Here is a 22,374-nt window from a genome sequence, read left to right as displayed (position 1 = left end):
ATCCAGGAAATTCTGGGAAGCGCAGAAAGTGAACGGCTTTGATGGATGAACATTTGCAAATGTGGGGCCATCTAGCTCTGGAAATCACCTCTCAGAGTTATGATGATGCACTTTGGCATCTCCCTCATTATGTGCAGCAAGTTTTTAGTCTAATTTCTGGGTTCAGGGCTTTCTGAAAAGGAAGTCGCTTCATTTTGGAATAAAGAGGAATGGGAATAAAGAAAGACAAGCTAAAGATTTGTCTACAAAAATGCTTCTTAACATGGATTTCTCCTGGTTATTGCTTAATTTTCAACTGTTCCTCTTTAATAGAGCCAAACTCTTTTTAACACATAATCTTATCTTTCCTCTATCCTATTCTTTCCGTGCATAATAAAGTGCATTCAAGGTATTGACATGGCTGTTGTTACTCAAGGATGTGAGCACCTCCTCAGTCTATCTATCTTTGTAATACCTGTGGGAGCTGGGAAAGTCCTATTACAGTCTCAGGCTCAGAACATCAGAGATATTTAGGGACCTGCCACTGAGATAAATGGGATTAGCTGCCCCATGGCTTTTCTGGCTCAGAGCCTCCAGTGCGTCCCTAAAATCACAAAGGACATCTTAAATGAAGCAGGGAACCACTCTGAAGAGTCTCACTACCTAGGCTGTGGGGCTCATTTCTGAACCAGCTTTCCTGTTTTGATTTAGTCTTATGTTGCTGAGATAAAGGTATTAGATAGGGTAAAAACCCCATCCCTGATCTCCTCTGTCTATGAATAACTGAAAAGCTTTCAGCACTGTGGGCATACACAGGCTGCAAAGCACTTCAGTGCGTTCTGCTTTACTCCAGCTCTGTTTTCTCTAACAAAGCTCTGTGTAAAACTGCCAAAGTAACTACTGAATCTCCTATTTAGCTCAGCTCTCCTGGCTTCTTTCCATACAGAGCAGCAAACAGACTCTTATTGCCCTCTGCACCTGACTTTGTTCTGCAGAAGCACCAGTTCTTCTGCATTTGCTCCTGCAAAGCAGAGCGTGCTGAGGCGAGGGCTGGGCGGGTGTGCAGTGTCTGCACAGCTCCCTCCTCACCCGCACGGACACCTACAAAGGAAATTGCCATCATTCCCGGGGGACTCCACCAGCTCCCTGCCCAGTTCTGAGCAACAGACCTAAAAAACACATCAGCCACTTCCCCACACGGCACAACAGGAGCAGTGTAGCTCCTGTCCTCCATGCCTGGGAATTTGTCTAAACTTAGTTTGCTTCCAAACACGGGTATCTATTTCCAGCATCAAACCTCCCAAAAGCAAACAGCAAACCAGTGTAAGACAAGGTAACAGTACACAATTTTCATAATGAAACAAAACCTCACTGTGTCAAAGCTGGGCTTTCTACGGGCAACTTTGGGTGGTCACACATGCAGTCCCCTGACCTTCTCACCTTGGGGGTGTCACCATGAGCACCGTGGCCTCCTGATGCAACGGTACCATGACCTTTAGTGGCCAAATATTCATCAGGACAACACAAGTGGGTATTTTTTTCTAACTGTGACCACAGGAAGACATGATTTTTTTCCTCCATGGTCACTCAGCAGTCCCAAATAAGCCCAAAATAATGTTCCATCCTAATTGCCATGGACACACTCCTTTAAATAAAGAAGTGGTATTTTCCACTTGCTCAAAGGAATTACCTCTTGAGATATGTGTTAGTTCAATCTTTCCAGGATTTAAATTAAGCCAAGTATTAAATCACCCAAAGCTAACTACCTGAACATTTTCAATATCTTTCAGCATCTTAAAAACAGTCTTTGATGCTTGTTACTTTAAAGGCACAGAATTTTGTCTGAAAATTGACCACCTAAATTCCCTAAAGTGGGAGATGAGAAAAACCATACTATCTATTTCCAGTCTCAAATTAATATTTTCAGTGGATTTTTGTATTAACTTGATGTGATCCAGAATGTAAAAAATAGGAGATCTGTATAAGGCTGAGAAACACAACAACCATGTGCATTGAGGCGGGGGAGTGATGCAGATGAGCACTCCTTTAGGATGTAGAACTGCCTCCATAAGATGAGAACTGCCTCCATAAATTATTATATTGTTTTTGGGGGCTTGCACTGTTCACTTTGCCTTAGATGTTAACATGCTAGCATGGCCATGACTGCAGTCCCTCAGAGTATGAACACAGGTCTTGTTCAGCAGATCAGCAATTGCTTTAAATAAGAAATTACAAATTGGTCCTTAGATACTGGTTTTGCTAATCTGACCATGCTGAAAACTAATTCTACTCCTAATAGGAGTTCAAAGTACAAACTGCATCCTTGCCCAAATTGCCTGTTTGCAGCAATCTGAAATGGAAGTATTTTATCAGCCTAGCTTGACACAGTGAATTTCTATTATCGGAAGAAAAAGAACTCACAGTACCTGATTTCAGGTTCCAAATTGTTTCAGTTCATTGTGACTCTCTGGAATTATGGAGACTATGTGATCTATTTTCAGTTTACCATCACTACAAAATACCCTAAATGTGCAACTCTACAGATAAATGTCTGGACTTATATACAGAGAGAACAAAACTCCAGTGAAATAATTAGCAAGATTTACCGGAGTACTATGACTGCAGAAGAGACCTGAGAAGATGTAACTGTGCTGTTGGTGGCTGCCTCCTTCCTGGGTTGCTTGGGAAGCTTCTGGTACAGAACAGTCCAATTCCCAAGGTGGAAGTGCTCAGTCAATGTGCTGTGTCCCATCCCTCAGGTAGGACTGGGAAGTATTTTATCTCTGCTGTGGTCTGTGGTTTGTGCAGTATCACCTGCTCTCTCAAGTGCCTGCCTTTTTAAAATATATTGCAGTACAGAGACCTGTAAGTTTTATGACAGCGGAGATTCCAATCTTTATAGTCCTTTTAATGAAAATTACCCATCACACTTTTTTTTAAATGGAAAAAGACTAAACCTAAACTGTGTCTGCTGACAGTGTTCACTACTTGTTCCTTCAAATGTGTTTTTCATGTTTTAAGAAATATCCCTGTTCCCTCTTCACCTCTATATCCCAGTCTATCCCCTAGACGCTCAAACATGACTGCTGCTGATCAGGCTGTTTTCTCCCGACTGCTGTCTGCCCAAATCTCCCTCCTCTGCACCCAGGAGTATGCCTGAATGGAGGGTAAGTAAGTTACTGTTCACCCATTATTTATACCTTCTCTTGGTGATAAGCTACCCCCATCTTCAAAGCCAGGTCACCTTCCACAGAGATTCTTTCTGTTGTGCAAATGTGGATCATGCACAGCAGCAAAATTCTCAGGAGGGACAGCCTGTGAAAACTCAGCCTCTCCAGCTTTTTCACACCTATGTCTCAAGGTGGCTTTTCAACATATCCACACAAGGTCCACTTCAGTGGCCATGGAAGTGCCCCTCCAGCAGCAGCAACAGTCTGTGTGTCAGATCCTTGCCATGTGTATGTTTATTGGAACAGAAGGGAGGCTTTACACTCCATAAGAAGGACCATGGGAATAGGAGCATGCTTATGCATCTTGCAATGAAGAGCAGAGACGTCAGGGAAAGAGCTGCTGTGAGGACAGGCCAGTTGGTATCAATGACCTTCTTTTGGTGGTGTCAATCTCTGCCTGCTGCAGAGAGAAATCGGAGATCTCCCTAGAGGGATGTATGGCCATGCCCTTCAGTGCAACATGGGGGAAGTGCCTTCTCCTCATCCCTTTGCCCCACCAGCTCCCATGTGGAACCCATGGGTAACCAGGATCTCTGCCCCCCAGCACTGCAGGCACCTAGAGGCCTTCATAGACCCATTCTTTTGGGAGTCTTGCCACAGGGCTTACCTCTGCCTCTACTAAAGGCATCTACTCCCACAGCTGCACTTCTGCTACTGCTGTTCACTCAGCACTTGGGTTCGAGGAGCTGAATTCTCAGGGTGACTCACTCCACCCTTGCATCACCTGGGCACACTCCCTGAGGCAGCTGTTATCTGGGTGGTGAGGGCAGGATTACAGCAAGCTTTTCACAATTCATGCTGGCTACCTCCTCCCTTCCCTTTGAAGATGCCTGAAGCAGGTGCCTAATGACAGTCTCCTGTGGACACCTCCAGCAGAAGTGTCCCAAACTGCTGCCACGGACGCTGCCAGCTCCTCCCGGAGCGTTACTGATTGCAGCATGTCTGACCAAAGGGCCCCCAGCTCTGAGCCTGCACCACCAGCACTTGGGATGAGCCACAAGAATGATCCCATGGAGCTCAGGAGACTGTGATGTGCAGCTACAGCACGGCAGGGCTGAGTCCAACAGGCTTGCTCTGAGCTCAGTGACTACAGACTCAAATAAGAGATAATCGGATCCTGCAAACTCATTTCCCTTAGCTCGACAGCCACTGACTTCTTCCTCTGCTTTACACACAGCAGACAAGGGCTTGTTCTATTTCCTTTGGCCCCAAGAGATAAAATTTATATTTGTTATTGTGTATTTAATTTTCTGGGTTTCTTTCAGAATGATAGTCTGTCACAGCTGTATTCCCCAGTGCAAACCTGAAAATCGCTGGGCCATGTTCTAACCCAGTTACACCTACTTATTCACTGTCAAAACTTGGCTCGGTTTTACAAAGAAGTCTCTTCAGTGAGTCAGCTTCCCAGTAAATCTTCAGGGATGTTAATCCATAGTCAGATCCTACTCTGGAATGATGCATATATGGATTTTCCCTTGGCTAGGAATAAAACAGAACAGCTTCAGACACACTGTGCTTCAGTCATATAAAATGTCTTGGTTAGTATTTCTTGTTTTGTTTTCAGAAATAAGAGGAAATAACAATAGACTCCAAATCTCTTTCTCATTCATAGCTAAAGCTGGTCTGCATAATTAAAGGTAATTGTTAGCTTCTAGTAGCTTAGCATTTTTCACTGCACCTTCCAGAGAAGAGAAAAATCCAGACAGAAGAACTACTGAATTGTGAATGTTCACTCAACCTTTTCAGTAGGTATCTGAATCTTGTATTTAAGCCAAAACAGTAAGTAATGCAGGTAAGAAGCACAGAGACCAATTGCTTACTGGTGACCAAAGGGAAGAAAGGTCAAACGTTTATTTCTTATGTTGCTCCTATGCGTGCAGTGCCCAGAATCTTTTAATTATATTTCATGGTCCTCTGAACTTGTACAAGGGCATAAAATATATTTATAGCTCATTTAAACTCTTAGTAATGAAACAGCCATCCTACGCAGGACCTCTGCTAATCAACTGAAGACTTTCTGTGCATTAACTTTAAAAATGTAAAAAAGTACTTGTCCCTTCTCCAGCTGAAACGCTTATCACAGTGTAAAGGCAACAACAAAGAAAAGCTATTTTCTTCTGAGGTAACAGTTTGAGTCTGTATCAGTTCACCTGTGATGTCTGAAGTACAATTTCACTGGCAATGCACATTCATTATAACTGTTATTATAGCACTGGAAGCTCTCAACCACTTTGTGCCAAACACCAAAGAAACATATAATAAAGAGATCACCCCTCTCTAAAGCTTTTCCTGCCTGACTGTTTCTCTTTTAGACAACAACAAAAAAGAGGTAATCAAATAAAGAGGTCTCCACTTAACTAATCATCTAACTCGATGTAAATTCCTGATGAGCAGACTGAAAAGCTCCCAGTGTAATTATACACCTCACAACAAACCTACCTGGCACATCTCACACCAGCCTTCCATGTTGGAATCTGCTTTGAGATGAATTTTAGGGATGAAGATCAGCCAACCACGTTACTTGCACGTGAGGCTGAGCTTAAGGAAAGGAGTTGGTGCTTTACAACAGGACCAGCTGCCCTTGCTTTGCTTTTTCCCCTGGAGCTGCTGGGCCCTGGCACGCTGGAGCGGGCAGTGATGGCAGGGAGGGAGCCAGGCTGGCAGCTCCTGGTGCAAATGGGGCCTTACATTAAATTTTAAAGACTCCAGTCAAGGCTGCCTTATAACTGCAAAGCCAAACATCCCCATATTTAGGGATCTGAGAAAAATTCAAGCTGCTGGTGAAACCTTAATTCAGCTCCCTGATGCATGTGCTTTAAGATATGATCTTTAATTAGCCTATCAGGAAATTAATAATAATTTCTGAGTGTAGGATTTGGCTGCTGTACAGTAAATAATGCAGCACGCTACCCAACGAATGGTGCTGATTCAGCAGACATCATCTCTCATGTGTCCTGCAAGAGGCAAGGGGCCTGTGAGGGAAAAAAAAAAGTGTAGGATCACATCAACGAAGAGTAATATCAATAGTTTATTTGTGCCAGAGAGGGAAGCACAAAATAAAATGGCAAAAAAAACCCCCAAACAACTCAGTTCCTGTCTTTTGCCTTCTGGCTTTTTTGATATCGATTATGGAAACATAAAAATATTTAGTGTTTCTTATCTGTTAATTAGCATTTCACATGATCAAACAGAAGCTGAACCAGTTCAGGGGCCTGGTGGTGACAGCCATGTCCTCTCCAACCTGACTGAAAACTGCATGGGAGACACAAAAGGCAGAGGATGCCAAATCCTGCAGGGACAAGAACAGTTACGTTCCTTTCAAAGAGCTCCTCAAGCTGGACAAAACTCAACTTTGAAACAGCCGTGTTTTTTCAGGGCTGCAGCAAATGCACACTGACAGGTAAAATACTGCTTGTATTTGTCATGGGTACATCCAGTTTTCCTGTTCACCTGCAGGTATGAAGGAGGAGGATCAGTCCCTGCTCCAGCCAAAGCAGTCAGCACTAGAGGAGGGGGAACCCGACCTCTCTCATTATTACCTGTGAGCCAGAACTGGAGAGCAGACACAGACAAATCCTTATTTACAGTGAACCAAGACAAGCAGGATGCTCCACTTTGCCCTCAGATGTCACCAAAAAAGCACAAAGCCACAGAATTGAGGCTATACTTTATTCTTGGCTATTTCCACCTAAGCCCTTGCCTTTCCTTAATGGCCCAGAGGGCAGGAGCAGAGCCACAGGCACGGATGGGTGCACCAGGAGACAGCTGAAATCCTGCTCTCAGAAAAGTCAATTCCAGCCATTTCCTCCACAAGAAGTTTACTACATGCTGCCACACAATACTTTTATTGGCATTCATTACTCCTTGAGGACTAATTTATTCATTTTTAGCAGCATTAAAACAAGGCTGCTTTTTACAATGGAATCTCTCCTCTGCTGGGGCTGTAGGAAGCTGCTCAATTATCTCCAGAGCACTAAAAGCTGAATCCAGACTCAATACTCATCTTGAATTGTAACAAACATCATTTCCCCGAGCTTTGATTAACCCACAGGCTGATTAACCCCTAGCTCACAGCAGTCTCAGGTTTTGGGAGGGAGGTTGGGAGTGCTGGGGTTTGTTTATTTTATCATTGCCACACAGCTTGGGAACCTGCAGAGCAGACACTCACCACTGGCTACATTTCTTGCTAAACACTACTGGAAATGAAAACCAAAAGATTGAATCCCCCCATACTCTCAGTAAGGTTGCTCGTCTTTCTTGTATCTGATGTCTCCTTTGTTTGGAGCTTCCTTTCTGTTTAAGAACAGCTGGAGACCCACAATTTAGCATTCACATTTAACTAGATATTTGTGGCATTCCAAAGTCGAAGTAACAAGCTTTTTACGTCTCACCATGTAAAAATACTGTAACGTTCATTCCCAGCAATGCCTACAGAAGAACACAGCAATTCCTTTCAACTGAAATACACACATCTATCTACATACATACACACATATATATACATTCCTTTATATGACCCTCTGCCTTTATTAGCATCTCCAAGTCACTGAGTTTAAATGAATTCACAGTCTTAGCTGCACTGCTTTGAAAAATACGTGGCAAGTATAGTGAACAATGTGAAAATGTACAGCTTGGAGACGCAGCTAAGATAAAGAGAAACGAGAGTTCCAGCAGCATATGCAAAAAGAAAGCTGGGTAATCAATAACAAGGTGCTTCAGAGAGAAAAATGAATCTCTTTTATTTTCTCTACTAATGAACAGCCTCAGTGTTTCTCTCCTGGCCTTGGGGTGAAGAGTGTGCTGATGTTACCCCTCAGTCAGCAGGAATCTCTGCTGAGCAATGTCAAACAACTTCCTGCAAAGGGTAGATCCTGCTGGGAAAGCAGTGGATTAGGAGTCTTACTAAAGACAAATCTTTAAAACTCCCTCAATCTTTTTTTCCACATACTCTCCTAAAGATCCCAACCAAGCTGAAGTCAAACCCATTGTGTTATCCTGCTCGGTTCACCACCTCAGAGCACTCGATGCTGCACTCACATTTTTTATTATGAAGCCTGACAGAAGCTGGGTTTTCTGATTTCTATTTTTCTTGGCAGTGAAACAAACTCAGCCCATTGGTGTCTTGACCAAATCTACAGGTTTCATGACAATGACTCAACACTACCTGGTTTCTTCAGAAGTAGCTACGAACTGCTGGGTAAAATGAGTTTTCCTTCCCTCTATCATGGTTAATTTCAGAAAAGGCAAGAAATAGAGTCAAGATACCCTAACATTGCCTGTATAGGAAATGAAGCTCTGGAAAAAGCTCTGCACACATTACACCATTTTAAGTGGGCTTTTAAATGCAAGAAGCTGTGTTGGCTTGAAGGGAGAAAATAAAATAAGAATAGGAAGGTGGGAGAAGTGATTCGTTTACATCCTTAAGCAGCTATAGAAAATACAAAGGTGAAATGTTCATCAACCAAGGTATTCAACTTCTTTTTACCACAAAAAGAGATTACCTTTGAGTCTCCCTGTAGACAATCAATTCTCAGCCTGTTTTTCATAGGCAGACATCACCTTCAAGCTCTTATTGGCACTACTGGTACTCATTACACTCTAAAAACCAGATCAACTCCTCTAATCATAACAGTTTACCCGACACCAAAAGACTCTTATACACTTGCCCCCATTTACACAAGCTGTTTGCAGACCTCTCTCAAGTTTTGGATCATTACTTCCGCTTCAGAAGGGGCCTTGCACAGAAAAACCACAAATACCAATGACCAGAGAGCATTTAGAGCCCTCTCAGGCTGGGGTGTTGAGAACAGATGTCTGGAGAGATCTTGGCTGATAAATGATGTCTTTTGTGGTCTTACCAGAAGAGCATCACTGTTTTATGAACTAGAAAAACTCGTGATACTCCTGCACATCACTCAGCACCCAGAGACTTGAGCTCGGTTCCTATCTCTAGCACAAACCTATGGTATGACCTTCCACTCATCTCCTCCCTCCGTAATCCACTTCTCCAAAACAGATGTCTGTTTGTTTATTTTTGTTTTCAAATACAGTCCTTGGACCATAGGTTGAGTCTCAGACAGGCAGGATGCCCTGCAGTGCATTACAGCACATCTTGGCTCTATGAGCATGCTGCTTCAATGGCAATAATTAATAAAGCAGAATCAAGAGTTTGCTGCAAGCATTTCTGGTGACAGAGAACAAAGTACTTTTTATCATCTCATATGAGAACAGATACCTTGAAGTATTTAAAATAACCCAAGCTCCTATGTCAGGACTTGCCACATATTTCAGTAGCATATTTTCCAGCTCGTGTTTGCTGATCTCTAGGTGGGAACAGCATCTTGTTGCTGGAGCATCCCCCACCATGCTCCCAAATATCCACAGCACCTGGTTTGGAACAGAGATGGGATTCTGGGCAACCATCAAGCTGGAGCAAAAAAAGAAAACCCTTAAGAGCTGATTCAGAGCACCTACCCTTCTTTGCAATAAAAGCAGTCCAGAAAATCCTATTATTTTCCTCTTAGGAGAAACACTGGGTGTCAGAAAGACAAAGGGTGACATCTGCTTCATGGGAAGCCAGTAAACCAGCTAGAAAATGGCTGAGTATAAAGTGGACATAGGCTCTTCTGCAGAGAAACCTCAGCTGCTCATCTCCCATTCCCTGCCCTGACTTCCACCCAGCCATCTGGGAGTAAGGCTCTGCAGCCACCGAAGGCAACACCAGCACCTGTGACAAAAGTTCGGCTGCTTGGCTGCTTACTCTGTGAAATCAGGGGCTTTCAAAGAGATTCATGCACTGTGTCCTGAGTGTTAAAATAAACTCTGCCAACACTTTCTTCTGAGATTACTATCTGGGAATCACTAATTTCTTGCAAAATATGCCTGTGTTATCCTGTATCTCGGAAAAGCAGGTGCCTTCTTTTATGTCCCCAAGCAGATGCACATTTCACTGTTCCCTGAGCACCCAGAGGCAGCTTTTCTGCAATGTGTAACAAAACACGGTGACAGCGGCTGAAACCCAGATGCCTGATGTACCTTTTCCACTACCCCGACTTTTGCAGGGCTGAAGCAGCTCATCTCTTGGGGTGTGCCGGCCCTTTCAGGAGGCACCCCAGTGCAGTGCTCTCATCCCAACTACTCCAGCATTTTGTTCCCTTTTCTTTCAATAAAAGAGAGTATCGTGCCTATGCCATCTGTTAAGCAAAGTGCTGCACGTACATTGCAATATACCCTACAGCACAGAACAGAGCCTTCCAGATTAAATGTGAAGAGAAGTGGCTGTAAGGAGAGAGAAAACTCCAGGTGCTGGAGCTGTTACAGGTGAGCCTAAGCATGTGCTTCCCCGAGGCAGCAACCTGTCAGGATTAATCTTGTCAGCCCAGGAATGCACCTCGCTAGACACCGCACCCCATTCCAGAAACCCATAAATACCAAAGGAGATGCTCAGCACCACACATGAAAGCATCTCCTTTCTTTGGAACGTGACTGTGGGGGAGTGACAGCCTGGCTAGCATCAATCCTGTCTTGTGCTGGGCCTTTTTTAAGGTAGTTCCTTGGGGGAACAAAATATGAAGTGAGCATGGGTGCTTGCTGCCTTTCTCCGATGGACACCTCCAAAGGAAGCCCCTTATTTGTTCCTCTGTCCTGGATCCACCTGAGACTCTGCTGTTTTATTTCAGCTTAAAGGAGGTGCTCTCTCTGTCTGTATTGTCCCCAAATCAACCCTAAGGGAAGGAAGTCCATGGGAGCCAGAGGAATCATCTCTGATGGCCTCTAAATCCTTTTGATAATGCATCCCAGAGGTAAAGCTGCAGGACAAATGGACTTCTTCTGAATGATGATGCCCAAGCACTGTGCAGAAAAAGGCACAAAACAATGGTGTTTTCAGTAATGCAATTTTACCAAAAAGGTTGCCCCGACCTGTCAGAAAAATGCAGTGCAGGTGATGAACACCCAGTGAAAGAGATTCACTCCCTGGTTTCTTTTCCTCCTATTCCTTTGTCACATCACTAGAAAAAATGATCAAACATCTTCCTGCCCTTAAGTTCCCCCTCTAACTCAGTCTCCCTGACTCTACCAGCTTTTTGTTCAGGAGCTGGAATGTTCTAGGCCCATTCATTCTTTTCCATTTGGAAAAAAATGCCCATGCACAGGCACTGTTTCATAGTAGGTGTCCAGTTGGGAGACAGCAGGCAGCCAGTGCAAGACTGATGTCGGGAAAGACAAAGCTCAGGTGAGCTATGGAAGCCATCCCATGTCCCCAGCACATATCCAGGGGGACAGCTGAGCCTGCTGTCCCATGGGGTGCTGGGGATCCTGCTGCCTCCCATCTGCCCGAGGATGTCCCAGAGGTCAGAGCTCTCCCACAGTGCTGAGCCCATGGCCAAGGCCACCAACTGAGCCACACACCACAATTTCAGGGCAGAGCCCTGGCCTGGGGAGGCACCACAAGAAAGGGTGCTCCCAGGCAATTAGGGGTTTCTGGATCAAAAGCAATGTATTTGAAGTCCTAACTCAAATTCCTGGCCCTAGGGAGCAGCCAGTGCTAATGCCAGGGGCAGCCCACAGCTGCTGGAGCAATTCTGCTCCCTCCACAAGTGCTCCCTTCCACAACCTCTGAGACAAAGGAATTTATTTCTAAACAAAGCAGCATTCCCCCATTTTAAGGCATAACCAGTCCCTTCTTCCCTATTTCTACACAAACAGTATCTTTTAAACAGCACCTCACCAAACCATGCAATGCCTCCAAGAAACACCCGGAGCCGAGAGCAGTGGCAGCAGGACACTGCAAGTGTGGAGCAGCTCCTTTAGGACAACACAGCTGGGGACACAGGCACTGAGCCCTTGGGGCCCAGAGAACCCTTGCTCAGGTCTTGTGTCGACCATTTTCTCAGAATATGCATCTCTCAGAATACCTCTTTCGGTGCATGGGCCACCAGATTCAGATACTTTAAAATTTCACGTCATCAGGGCTCGGATCATGTCCCCATCAACTGAGGAAATGCTGGCAAAACTCAGATTCAGGTCTGGATTTTGTAGTCTCCAGGTTTGAAGCCATCAGGGTAGTACAGAGCTCTGCCTGCTGGACTTATTCCACAACTTCCTGATCAGCTTCCTTATGCATTCACAGTATATATGAATGTAAATACAAATATTTATATATGCCTCTCTCCAACAGTGCTTTTAGGGGCTGCAGCTCTAGGTACTGAGGGTTACATAACTCAGTTTCTCTGACAAAGACACCTTTGGTTGAACTTTAAACACGGGACCTTTAGAAATCTGTAAAAATTTAACCATCAGTGTGTAACAGCTACTAGGATGTTTCCCACCTTGTAACATTTAAAACAATGATTCATCTTCATAAGAAATATGTAACTGTCTGAAACTAAATCTCAAATAATGTTAATTATCTGCATGGTCTGTGTTTCTGCATATGCAGTTTCCAGCTACCAAGACCGGACATTATGAAAGCTTTTACATGACATCAGCTTTCCAATGACCAGCCAGTTATAAAACACAAAATTTTTAATCTGCATTTGATTGTCACAGCTTAAAAATCACAGATTTTATGAGAACTACGAATCATTTTTAGGCTGTGCAGTGTGGACTAAAAGCCAAGGTTTTTTGTTTTGGCTTGTTGATATTTCCTGAAAACATGAAACAATTCTGAAAGGACAGATTTCCTGGCTCACAGCTAAAGGTCAGCAGTCACACAGGGACTGCTTGCTAAGTGCACCAAAAGGAAAGATTGGCCCAACACTGCAGTATTATTAAAAAGTGATTTAAGTGGGGAAAAAGGGAGAAAACAGAGACAGACAAGGATTAGACTCTCAACAATTGAGCTTTCACAAAGATTAGAAAAACAGCCTTGTTCCTTGCTGCTTGCAGCCCCTCACTGTCACTCCAAGCACCGCTTGCTCTTGCTCCCTCTTTCCACCCCTCTGCAGCCATCCCTGGCTGCACAGCCTTGGAGAGGGACTGCTCTGATCAGGAACCACAGATCACTTCTAGAGCCTTTCCTGCACAGCCCAGAAGTTTTTCCAGGCTCATTGCTGCAACAGATTATGGAAGTGCAAGTTTAAGTTGCATTGGGAGGGACAGGAGTTCATCATTCCCATGACTGTGAGCACCACCGACATGCAGTTGTGTGATATACAAAAAAAAGCTCATTTTCGGCAGGAATCTCCCCCAGCAATGTTTGTAACTCACTCTGAGCACAACTGAAGAGCCAAAGTCCTGTTCTGCAGCTGTCAGAGGGGGCACAGCCAGCTTACATCTGGACCCTGAACCACAGCGTCAATGTATTTAATTTTGTAATAATAGACACTGAAACTTCCCCATTCACTGAAAAGTTACCAGTTTGAGAAGAGCACACTCTGCAATCAATGTTGGAAGCACCTTTAAAACAGTATTTTATACCAGTCTCAAAAGAGGCTGTACCCCAGTTCTCTTTAAGACCCCTCACTTGTTTTTATTTTTATTATTCATATTTTTATTATTCATATTTTTATTTCTAAGTATAGGCTATCTACAAATTTTTCAGGCAAATAAATGCCAACCAAAACCATCCTAGCAGTCTCTAGTAGGTCTCTGCTACAGGTTCTTCTCCCACCTAACTACATTTCCCTCCATCTGACCAAGGGCCCTGGGCCATCAGAATTAACAAAGAATTTGTGCCTTTAAACCTGCTAATGAAATACCTCTACTCTGACCACAGCATCCTCCCTAGCACTGAGTTATGAAAAGCATATGCTCCCATCACTCATGGTCTGTGCTTCTGGCTCTTTTTCTTTTCTTTTTTTTTTTTTTTTTAAATTAAAACCGATTTGTTGTAGAGCAAAATGCTACCTTTTCAGTTAAAAGGTTAACAGCAATCCTATGACCACATGTATAGCTTGCAACTGACATCCCCAAAATCTGCTAACTACAGTAACATAAAGCAAAACAACAAATATGCTGGTAAGCAGCTAAGCAATACTGTAGGCTGTTTAAATTTAGCCCTGGCAAATCCTGGAGCAAGGGCATCTCAGAAGCCATGTGTCCTCTGCTGTGCAGGGACAGCACTCAGACTGTAGGATCCTATTCCACACATCTCACTTTTGAATATACAGCTACACCTATTGCACGTCATCTGTATCTCACACATGCATTTTCTCTAAAAGTACTTTCTATGAGGTAAAGGACACTCTTGGACACAAAATGTTTGCCCCAAAAGCAGCCAGGGAGACTGAAACAACACTCTGTAATTCCTTGCAACAACACAAAGCTGCAGCTCAGAGCAGAGGTGTGCTGACACTTTAGGGCTTTACAGATCACAACCTGCATGATGAATTATTCTCCAAAGCAAAATGTTGACCACAAGCACGGAGAACATTACTTCAGAGGCAGATTGCTGTAGCCTTGCTATTTTCTGTCTGGAGCTTGGGGAATTTACAAGTAGAGACTATTGCCATGATCAGCAGTGAGATTACGGGTGCAAGACTTGCTGTGATGAATCCAAAAATAAACAGCTCCAGGCCTAAAGTTCAGTATGCCACACCTGCTAGCTGAGAATATATGAACAATCTGATCTCCAGGCTACAAATCCTTTGAGAAAGGGTTGGACAACCCCATCCAGTGGAGCCTCTCTACATCCTCCTAAGGCCAAATGAAATCACTAATGTGGAGACAAGCTGTGCATCAATAGCACTGCAACCCCCAAAGCTGCACTCCAAGCTGCTGCTGTGGAAATCCAACAAACGCAGGCATCCGGTGCCTGCAAGACTAGAACTCATCAATCTGACATAAAAAAGCTCCTTTATTGAACAGCTCTAAGCAGCACTACCTGCAAAAGGTCTCGTTAACTGTGAGATTAATAACATTTACTAGAAGCTAGGGCAGTTTCTGTGGCATTGTTTCAGGAGCTGAGGTGATCCCATTGCCCCATCAGCAGAACTTCCTCAATTTTAAACCATTTACGCAGTAGCTAAAGAAAAAATAATTGTACTATTTAAAGGTAAAGTCATTCTTGAAACTGAGACACAATATGATGATTTTTTTTAAATCGGGTCTTGCATAAATTATAAACTCTGTATTGATTGCAAGGGTAGTTAAGCAAACTAAAAGGGTATAATGGGAGCAGGAGAAATCCTCCTGGCCTGTGGGCTCAAGTGAGGTTGCTCCCACTACAGAACACCAATGATCTCTGCATTATGGTCTGTTAAAGTAATACTTGGTTTATTGAACACTTACTTTGATACTTAAAAGAAACTTGGGTATGCACCACAGAAATAAAGCTCTGACTTTGTAAAATACCGGGGAATAAAACCAAAATAAAATGCTGGGGAATAAAAACAAATGGCTCTAACTGACATCTCAGCACAAGCATCTCCCTTTTATATGCTTGGATTTGCTTACTATTACTCTTATTGCTGTTATTATTATTATTAATCCACCAAAACATCACACTTAGACTAAACTAGTTCTTCACTAGGAAATTTCTGCTTGTTAGCAGAAAATAATCCTCAAAGCCTCCATCGAATTCTGCACTCTCTTACATGACAGATGCAGAACTCTGCTCTTTTGAGTGGCTGTGGTGAAAATAAACAGCAGATATAGCAGCCAGTGCTGTGACATGGAGTGGAGGGAGAGTGCCAAGCACTCACTCCTGCAAAGGGTTGGATTTTAGAGGCTGAAATTTCAGAGGCTTTCAGAGGCTGGGGACTGTGCTCAGCAGCAGCTATGTCAGGTCCCATTCAGTCTGAGCAACCACCATTGTCAGGCTCTTTTAAAAATCCTGATTGTCACCTCTTAAGGCGAGTGAAAATCAATTAATTTTGAGCTTATAAAGGAATGCCTTTGCTGTGGCCAACCTTGGCCACACACACAATGCCTTTTGCAGAGATGCACTGCCTTCTCTTCCTATTTGGTGTAAAAGCACTTCATCTTGGTTATAAGCCTGAAGGTCAGGCTTATTTCTTTAGATCTATTATTTACTACTTGAATTTCCAGTTCCACCTTTCTGGCTATTACAGCTTCTTTCCCCAACTCCTTTTCACGGTAACTCCATATGATGACTGTTGATAAAGTTAGGAGGGCCATGATTCTAAATGTCTGACCTTCTTCAAAATCTGATAATGGATACAGTTTCTGAATCACGGGTCATCTCAATTTTGCCAGTAAACCATTTATTTCCAGTGGCCTTCAGACCTCCAGGCTTACAGTGCAGTGCAAAATGGATTTTTCAGGGAACAATAAAAGTAAGAGAGCCATCCTTAGCCTTTGATTAGCATGTTAGGAGGGATACTGGACTTTGGAGAGAATGTTTGTCCACAATATCTTCTGCACAACAGTCTCTAAGACCTTCCCTGCTATGGAACATTTCCCTATGTTTGCATGAAACTACAGCTATAAGCATCCAATACGCACCAACCTCCTTTTCACTTGCAATCTACATGGAAAGGGCAAGAAAAATCTCCTTCAACTCTCCCCACCTACTGAGGGCTATCCAATCACCTTTACCACATTGTTCAACTTACAGTTCAAGGCACAGTGCCAGGTTTTACATCACTGCCCCAAATGCTCCTCTGCTGTGGTAGGAGCTGATTACAGCACGCCTGTCAAAGCTGCGTCGGTGCCAAGGCACACCAGCGTCTGCCAGCCTCCTCCAGTGGCTGCTCTCAAATGGAGACCTCAAAATGCCTTGGTCTTACAGAAACACTGCCAGAGGTACAATTCCTACAATTCCAGCAATGCTTCACGCAAACTGTTGAGTGAGATGCAGAGTAAAGCGTGTCAAACACGAACTCCTGGCTCCAGCAGCGCCTGGGGAACTGAGCAGTGACTGGCTCCTGAGCAGAGGGAACCAGGCCGATTTTACTTACTGTCAAAGCTTCTGTGCTGTGCTGTTAGGGTTGCCTGCACAGAGCGACCAGCCTCTTTCATCATGGCTTCAAATTCACTTCGGCTTTTGTTTGCAAAGTTCTCCTCCATCTCGCTGGTGCAGCAGGTGTAGCCTTGTGGGCAGATTCGCAGGTGCTCCCCTAAAATAACAGAAAATGCAATTTAATGGCCAGATCTGGAAAAGGGACGATTTCACACCGGGTAATCTCAGCTTAAAAATATCCTAGCTCCCTGGTAGCCTGGATTGCATCAGGTCTTTCTGTTAAATTTATCACCTAATTTGAGTTCTTCTGCTTTAATACGGTGGTTGGTGTCAATGAAGCACAGATTTTCTCCCTGTCGACTGTGAGGGAAGGAAAAGAAAAGGAGAGAAAATTCATATATGGAGCGAGGAGAAGGAAAATACGAGTGTCTCCTGCTCAAAGTCTGTCCTAGAATCCCAGAAGACATGGAAGTCTGATCAAATGACAGTTGTACTCATTAGACTTTTGATGCGTATTAGCACAGCTGTTTGAAACTGCTTTGTCAAGAAAAAAAGAAACAACTCCAAAGTGTTCCCCACCCTACCAAATTTATCCTGAGAAGGCATTTCCTTAACTGGAGAGGCGAGGCTAGTGAGACATTTTCAAGAGACAAGAGATGTGATGGATGTCAGTGGAATTTGGGTGGCTAATTCCCCTCCACATGTATTGAAATTTTCAGTGAAAAATTTATCTCCTGGAAAGTTACAAGACCACCCCAAAAAAGGTTGCTATGACAATCACTGATTGAATATACCCCTTGCTGTAAGGAAGAACAGGAAAAGCAAGAGGACTCAGCAGTCAAATTCAAAAATTCGCCAGTATGGAGCTTCTCCTGCCCTCTGCAATTTCTTTACTGTGGAGAAGCAAGTGCTCGCATAGGCAGAGTCAGCAACATTTTAAAAATAATTGCTCAAGTTCTTATGAGTCCTTACAAAGACACATCCACCTGCAAACACAACCTATGTTTCTCATTACCCAAGCAATAAGAATTCATTTGAATTAAATCAAACATTTATTTAAAAAAATAAAATACCCCTCTTGTTCCAAGCATGTTCTGAGATAAACCAACTACCAAGCAGTTACCACGTTTAAGATAATTTGATTGGGATTGCCAATGATTTTGCTGGTACTTTTATAGGACTGCTGTCTTAATGTCATAGCTGAGCCTAACCATCTTTAAAATTGTGTTTTATCCTGAATGTCTTAACAGCTTCAAATCCTAAACCTGCACAGTCTCCAGAACTTCCCAATAAAGTCCTTAGCTAGTCCCAGTTTAAAACTCTTAGCAAATGGGTGGTAAAGGGTCTCTGCAACAGGATGTGTCCTACTCTTGTGAAAGTTATCTCCTTAGCAGCCTAAGAGCAACTGGAATGTTCTCTAGTTGATGTATTTTAGGCAGAAGCCATTCAGAATGAGTTTGCATTTTGCTGGTCCTTGGATTCCTGCTCACAGCTGACCCTTGAGCAACCTCTGCAGGATGTGGGGTGAGCCTGCCCTTGGAAAACAGGTTACCTTGGGCATCTCCCTGTCTACATGATGGGAATTGCTGCTCACCAGCTTCTGTAGGAGAGTAACTCCCATCTTCAGCCTTGTGTTGTGCTCCCAGCTGAGAGGGGTGTCAGGGTGGTGTGTCCTGGGGCTTGCCCGTCTCCCACAGAACGCAGTCACTCTCTGTCCCCACGAGTGCCCAGGAACCCTTGCCAAAGCAGCAGGAAAAGCAGCAGCTTGCTTCAATATAAAAACTCAAGAGTCACATATAAATATCATGTGGCTCATGACTGCCACACCAAATGCAAGCTCAGTTCCAGGGCTTGCCTGAGCCTCTCCTTCCCTCACGGACTGGATTGTTCCGAGTCATTCCCTGGGCTCCTTTCTGTAGAGCTGCGTTTATCTGTACAGCGGCAGGGCTGCTGACGTGTGACAGACAGGCAGGAAAAGGGAGCGGTAATTTCTTGACAAGACGTGGCTTTGATTCCTGTCACGGCAAATTAAAAACTTTTTTCTTGTCCAGCCTTTTCCGTTCCATGTCTGCTGCCACAGGATTTCTGGCAAGGACGGAAGTTTTGTGGGCATGAGTTTTACCGTGGGACGCATCCCTCCGTGAGGCTCTTGATGCCTCAGGACAAAGCGAGGCCTCTGCAGGGCCTGGCCTCTCTGAAAAGCCAGTCAAGAAAGAAATGGATCCCAAGGGATCCCAGCGGTTCCCAAAAGTGCCTTTACCACCTCAGCTGATGGTGAATTTTGCTGGTGAGGTCCTGGTTGCGGTCAGAGGCCTTGCGCTCAACAACGCCAGCGCTCCAGCCATTTCATCTGGCTGCCATTAGCCACCGGGGCTGGCAGGCCCCGGCAAAGCCTCCAACAGCCCTGTACTAATGCCCTGTTTTGGGAAACCCACTCAAAGCACTGGGAACCTGGGGATCTCCCCTCTCCTGACCTTGTGAATAATTTTTCTGGGAGAGCTCCAGGGCTTTGGCTCCCAGTCTCTCGACCTTCTGTTATAGTACTCTCCCTAATTGTGTTCCTAATCATATCACAGTGCTTTTCTGACTGCCTTACTTAATGCAGCAGGTTTGGTGTCCTTGGAGGGCTAGCTTAGAAATCCAAACAGCAGATCCAGCAGTGGAAAAAAAGAGGAAAATATTAATGTGTGATCTAAAAGTCTTCTCCCAGTTGTAGATCTGGATCAATCATGTGACCCTGCATATTGGTGTGTCCGTTGTTCATGACTGCATTCAGGATGAGCTCTTGACCTCTCCCACATCCACAGAAACTGCTTTCACTCCTGCCACCCACCCTGAGGAAGCTACAAAAGGGCTACATTAAAACATCAGTACCAAGCCTGACTGTGCAGCCATCTTTAAAACGATTAAACCCGGCAGGGTTCAGACAGGGGGGAGAGGGAGAGGGAGAGGGAGAGGAGAGCCCCGTGCCCGAGCTCCCAGACGGACACTGAGGAGCAGCAGCGGTGAGAGGTGTGCTCATTAAAATGGGACATGTCCAGACAAATGCTTTGCGCTCCCAGCGCAGGCGAGGCACGGCGTGTTTGAGCAGGGTGGCTCCAGCCCCGCTGTGACAGCACAGCCTCCCACAGCCGAGGGGAAGGGGACAGCGGAAAAACTGGCAGAAAGCAGGGGAAAGTCACACCCATAGCTAAAACTGTTAAATTTTACATGACTTTGTGAATTGAATATAGACCTTTTTTCCACTCTTCAACTCAGAGCAGTTTCAAGCCCTTTTGAAGTAGCATTTATCTTAGTGTTCTGCAGGTGTTTGTAAGGTACTCAGCAGGTGTTTGTGTGGTGCTCAGCACCACCACACTCCATCTCAGTGGGAAGCAAAGTTTTCATCATTTATCTCTGTAACTCAAACTCAGCACACAGAGAACAGTCTTACAGAACTGTGAACATGCTTTGCTTTCTTTGCTTTTTAACCTGACCCACCCTGGAAACATTCCCTATTATTATTTAACCTTTTTCTATTGATTCCAAAATAAATGTGCTCCAGACTATATTTTGGTTCTCCTTATATTTCAAAGTCCCTTTGTTTGCCAGCTTGCCTTTGTCCTATTGCTGAAGCTTGCACTACAAATATCCCTGGGTTCACTTGGCAGGAGACATCTGCAGATACCAACAGAGAGCCAGAGGCATTTTACAAGGAGTAAATCTCCACCATACAGGGTGTGTCCTCTCCCCACTGCTGTGCCACACAAGTTCCCCCTGTGTGCAGATGACCTGTTGCTCACCACTTGCTGGACAGCACGTGCTCCCACCCCTGGAAGAGCTTTGCAGAAAGCAGACAGGCATGGCAGAAGACAACTCTGTCTCAGCTAAAGGGGGGTTGCTCAAATCTCCTTGAAGATGATGGATACACTTCCAGCAACCAAGGCCAGCTCTGGGTCAAGCCCAAAGAAAATTGCACTATCCCAAGTCTGTAGTTGAAACCCAGGCATCTCTCCTCGCCCTAGACTTTCACCCCACCCCTGAGCAGGTCTGGCAGTGGAGCACAGAGGTGCCCAGGGTGCGCTCAATGGCTCAGCTAACACTGGCTCCGTGCTGCCCTAAGAACCGTGGATTTAAGACACATTTGTAAGAGAAGATGCACTTTGAGGTGCTCTGAAAACAATCAGCTTTCCCAAGCCTTCCAAAGTCACAATGTGAGGTTCAATCTGGCTCTCTCTGGAAAAGCCAGCACTCCTGCAAAAGCTGCTGAAGTTGGGGTGGGATGTAATCCACCAACTGCACGGTCCCTTGGAAACAGAACCAGGGGAGAGCAGGCATGAAAACATCATCCATCAAGTATCTCATTTATGATTAACTGCCCTGGAATGGGAAGGAATAGGCAGGAGGCTGATGACAAGAGAATGTCCCACTGCGTAGCTACAGGCTTGGATTGTCCTTGAAATACCCTCTTAAGCTGGCTGGGTTAGCAGATCATTTTGGCTATCAAATTCATTACCACACTTCAGAGTGCTGAATATTAAATCACTTGACCACTCTCCACTCAGGGATGGAGTTAGGCCCAGGGTCCCTGCAGGGGAACAGCCCTGCCCACAGCCACCACTACCAGGGCTCAGCTTTGACTGGGCTCAGCTTTGACCAGGGCTCAGCTCCCTGCTTCTTGTGCCATGTGCTCCAGCCTGACTGCCCTGCCCACACGGGCTCCCTGGGCTGCGTGCCACGGGCTGTGTGCTGTAACACACAGGAGCTCGGCTAGCTGTGCCCAGGAAAGTTCTCCAGCTGTTCACTGCTGCTGCCTTCCACCCCACCAGGAGGCTCTGGAAACGAAACAGAAGGGCAGTCCCAGGGGTGAAAAATGCAATACCGAGAGAAGAGTCCTTGGCTCCTTTAACCGTGTAAATAGTGCTATTTCTATCCCTCTCATAGGATGTTGGAGATTGAATTAATTACAATGTTTGCAGAAGGTTTGGGGTTATGCGGCTGTGTCAGAGTATCTAAATGCAAATTATTACAAAATCATTCCTCCCAGAGGTTAATTTATTTCAGGCTGTGATAAATCCATCATAATTCTTCCCTCATATTTGTAACCCTCCTCCCACTCACTCTCCAAACTGTTCCAACGGCTCATTTCATGCTCCTAGCCTCAGCCCAACCCTCATGCCAGGAACAACTCGAGCCCAGGCTCCCTCTTGGGGGGTTTCTGGGTGGACATGTCTCAGGCAATCAGGCTTGCTGAAGTGCAAGGCATGCCAGGCATGGCAGGGATGCCAGGACACAGCCCCTGGGCAGGTGCAGCCAGAGAGC

The 22,374-nt window shown here is 44.8% G+C and overlaps 1 protein-coding gene across 1 annotated transcript in view; it reads right to left on the bottom strand.

Moving 5' to 3' along the window:
* Window positions 1-22,374, bottom strand: part of GPC1 (glypican 1) — a 202,297-nt gene that overhangs the window by 85,609 nt on the left and 94,314 nt on the right. The window contains exon 2 of the mRNA XM_040074106.2: window positions 17,072-17,230. Coding sequence (XP_039930040.1) covers window positions 17,072-17,230 — 159 coding nt within the window. The remainder of the gene's footprint in view (window positions 1-17,071; window positions 17,231-22,374) is intronic.

This window comes from Hirundo rustica, chromosome 10 (genome assembly GCF_015227805.2).
Source record: "Hirundo rustica isolate bHirRus1 chromosome 10, bHirRus1.pri.v3, whole genome shotgun sequence".
Classification (NCBI taxonomy): Eukaryota; Metazoa; Chordata; class Aves; order Passeriformes; family Hirundinidae; genus Hirundo; species Hirundo rustica.
The sequence above is the reverse complement of the archived record's forward strand: the minus strand, read 5'-3'. Positions and strand labels throughout refer to the sequence as shown.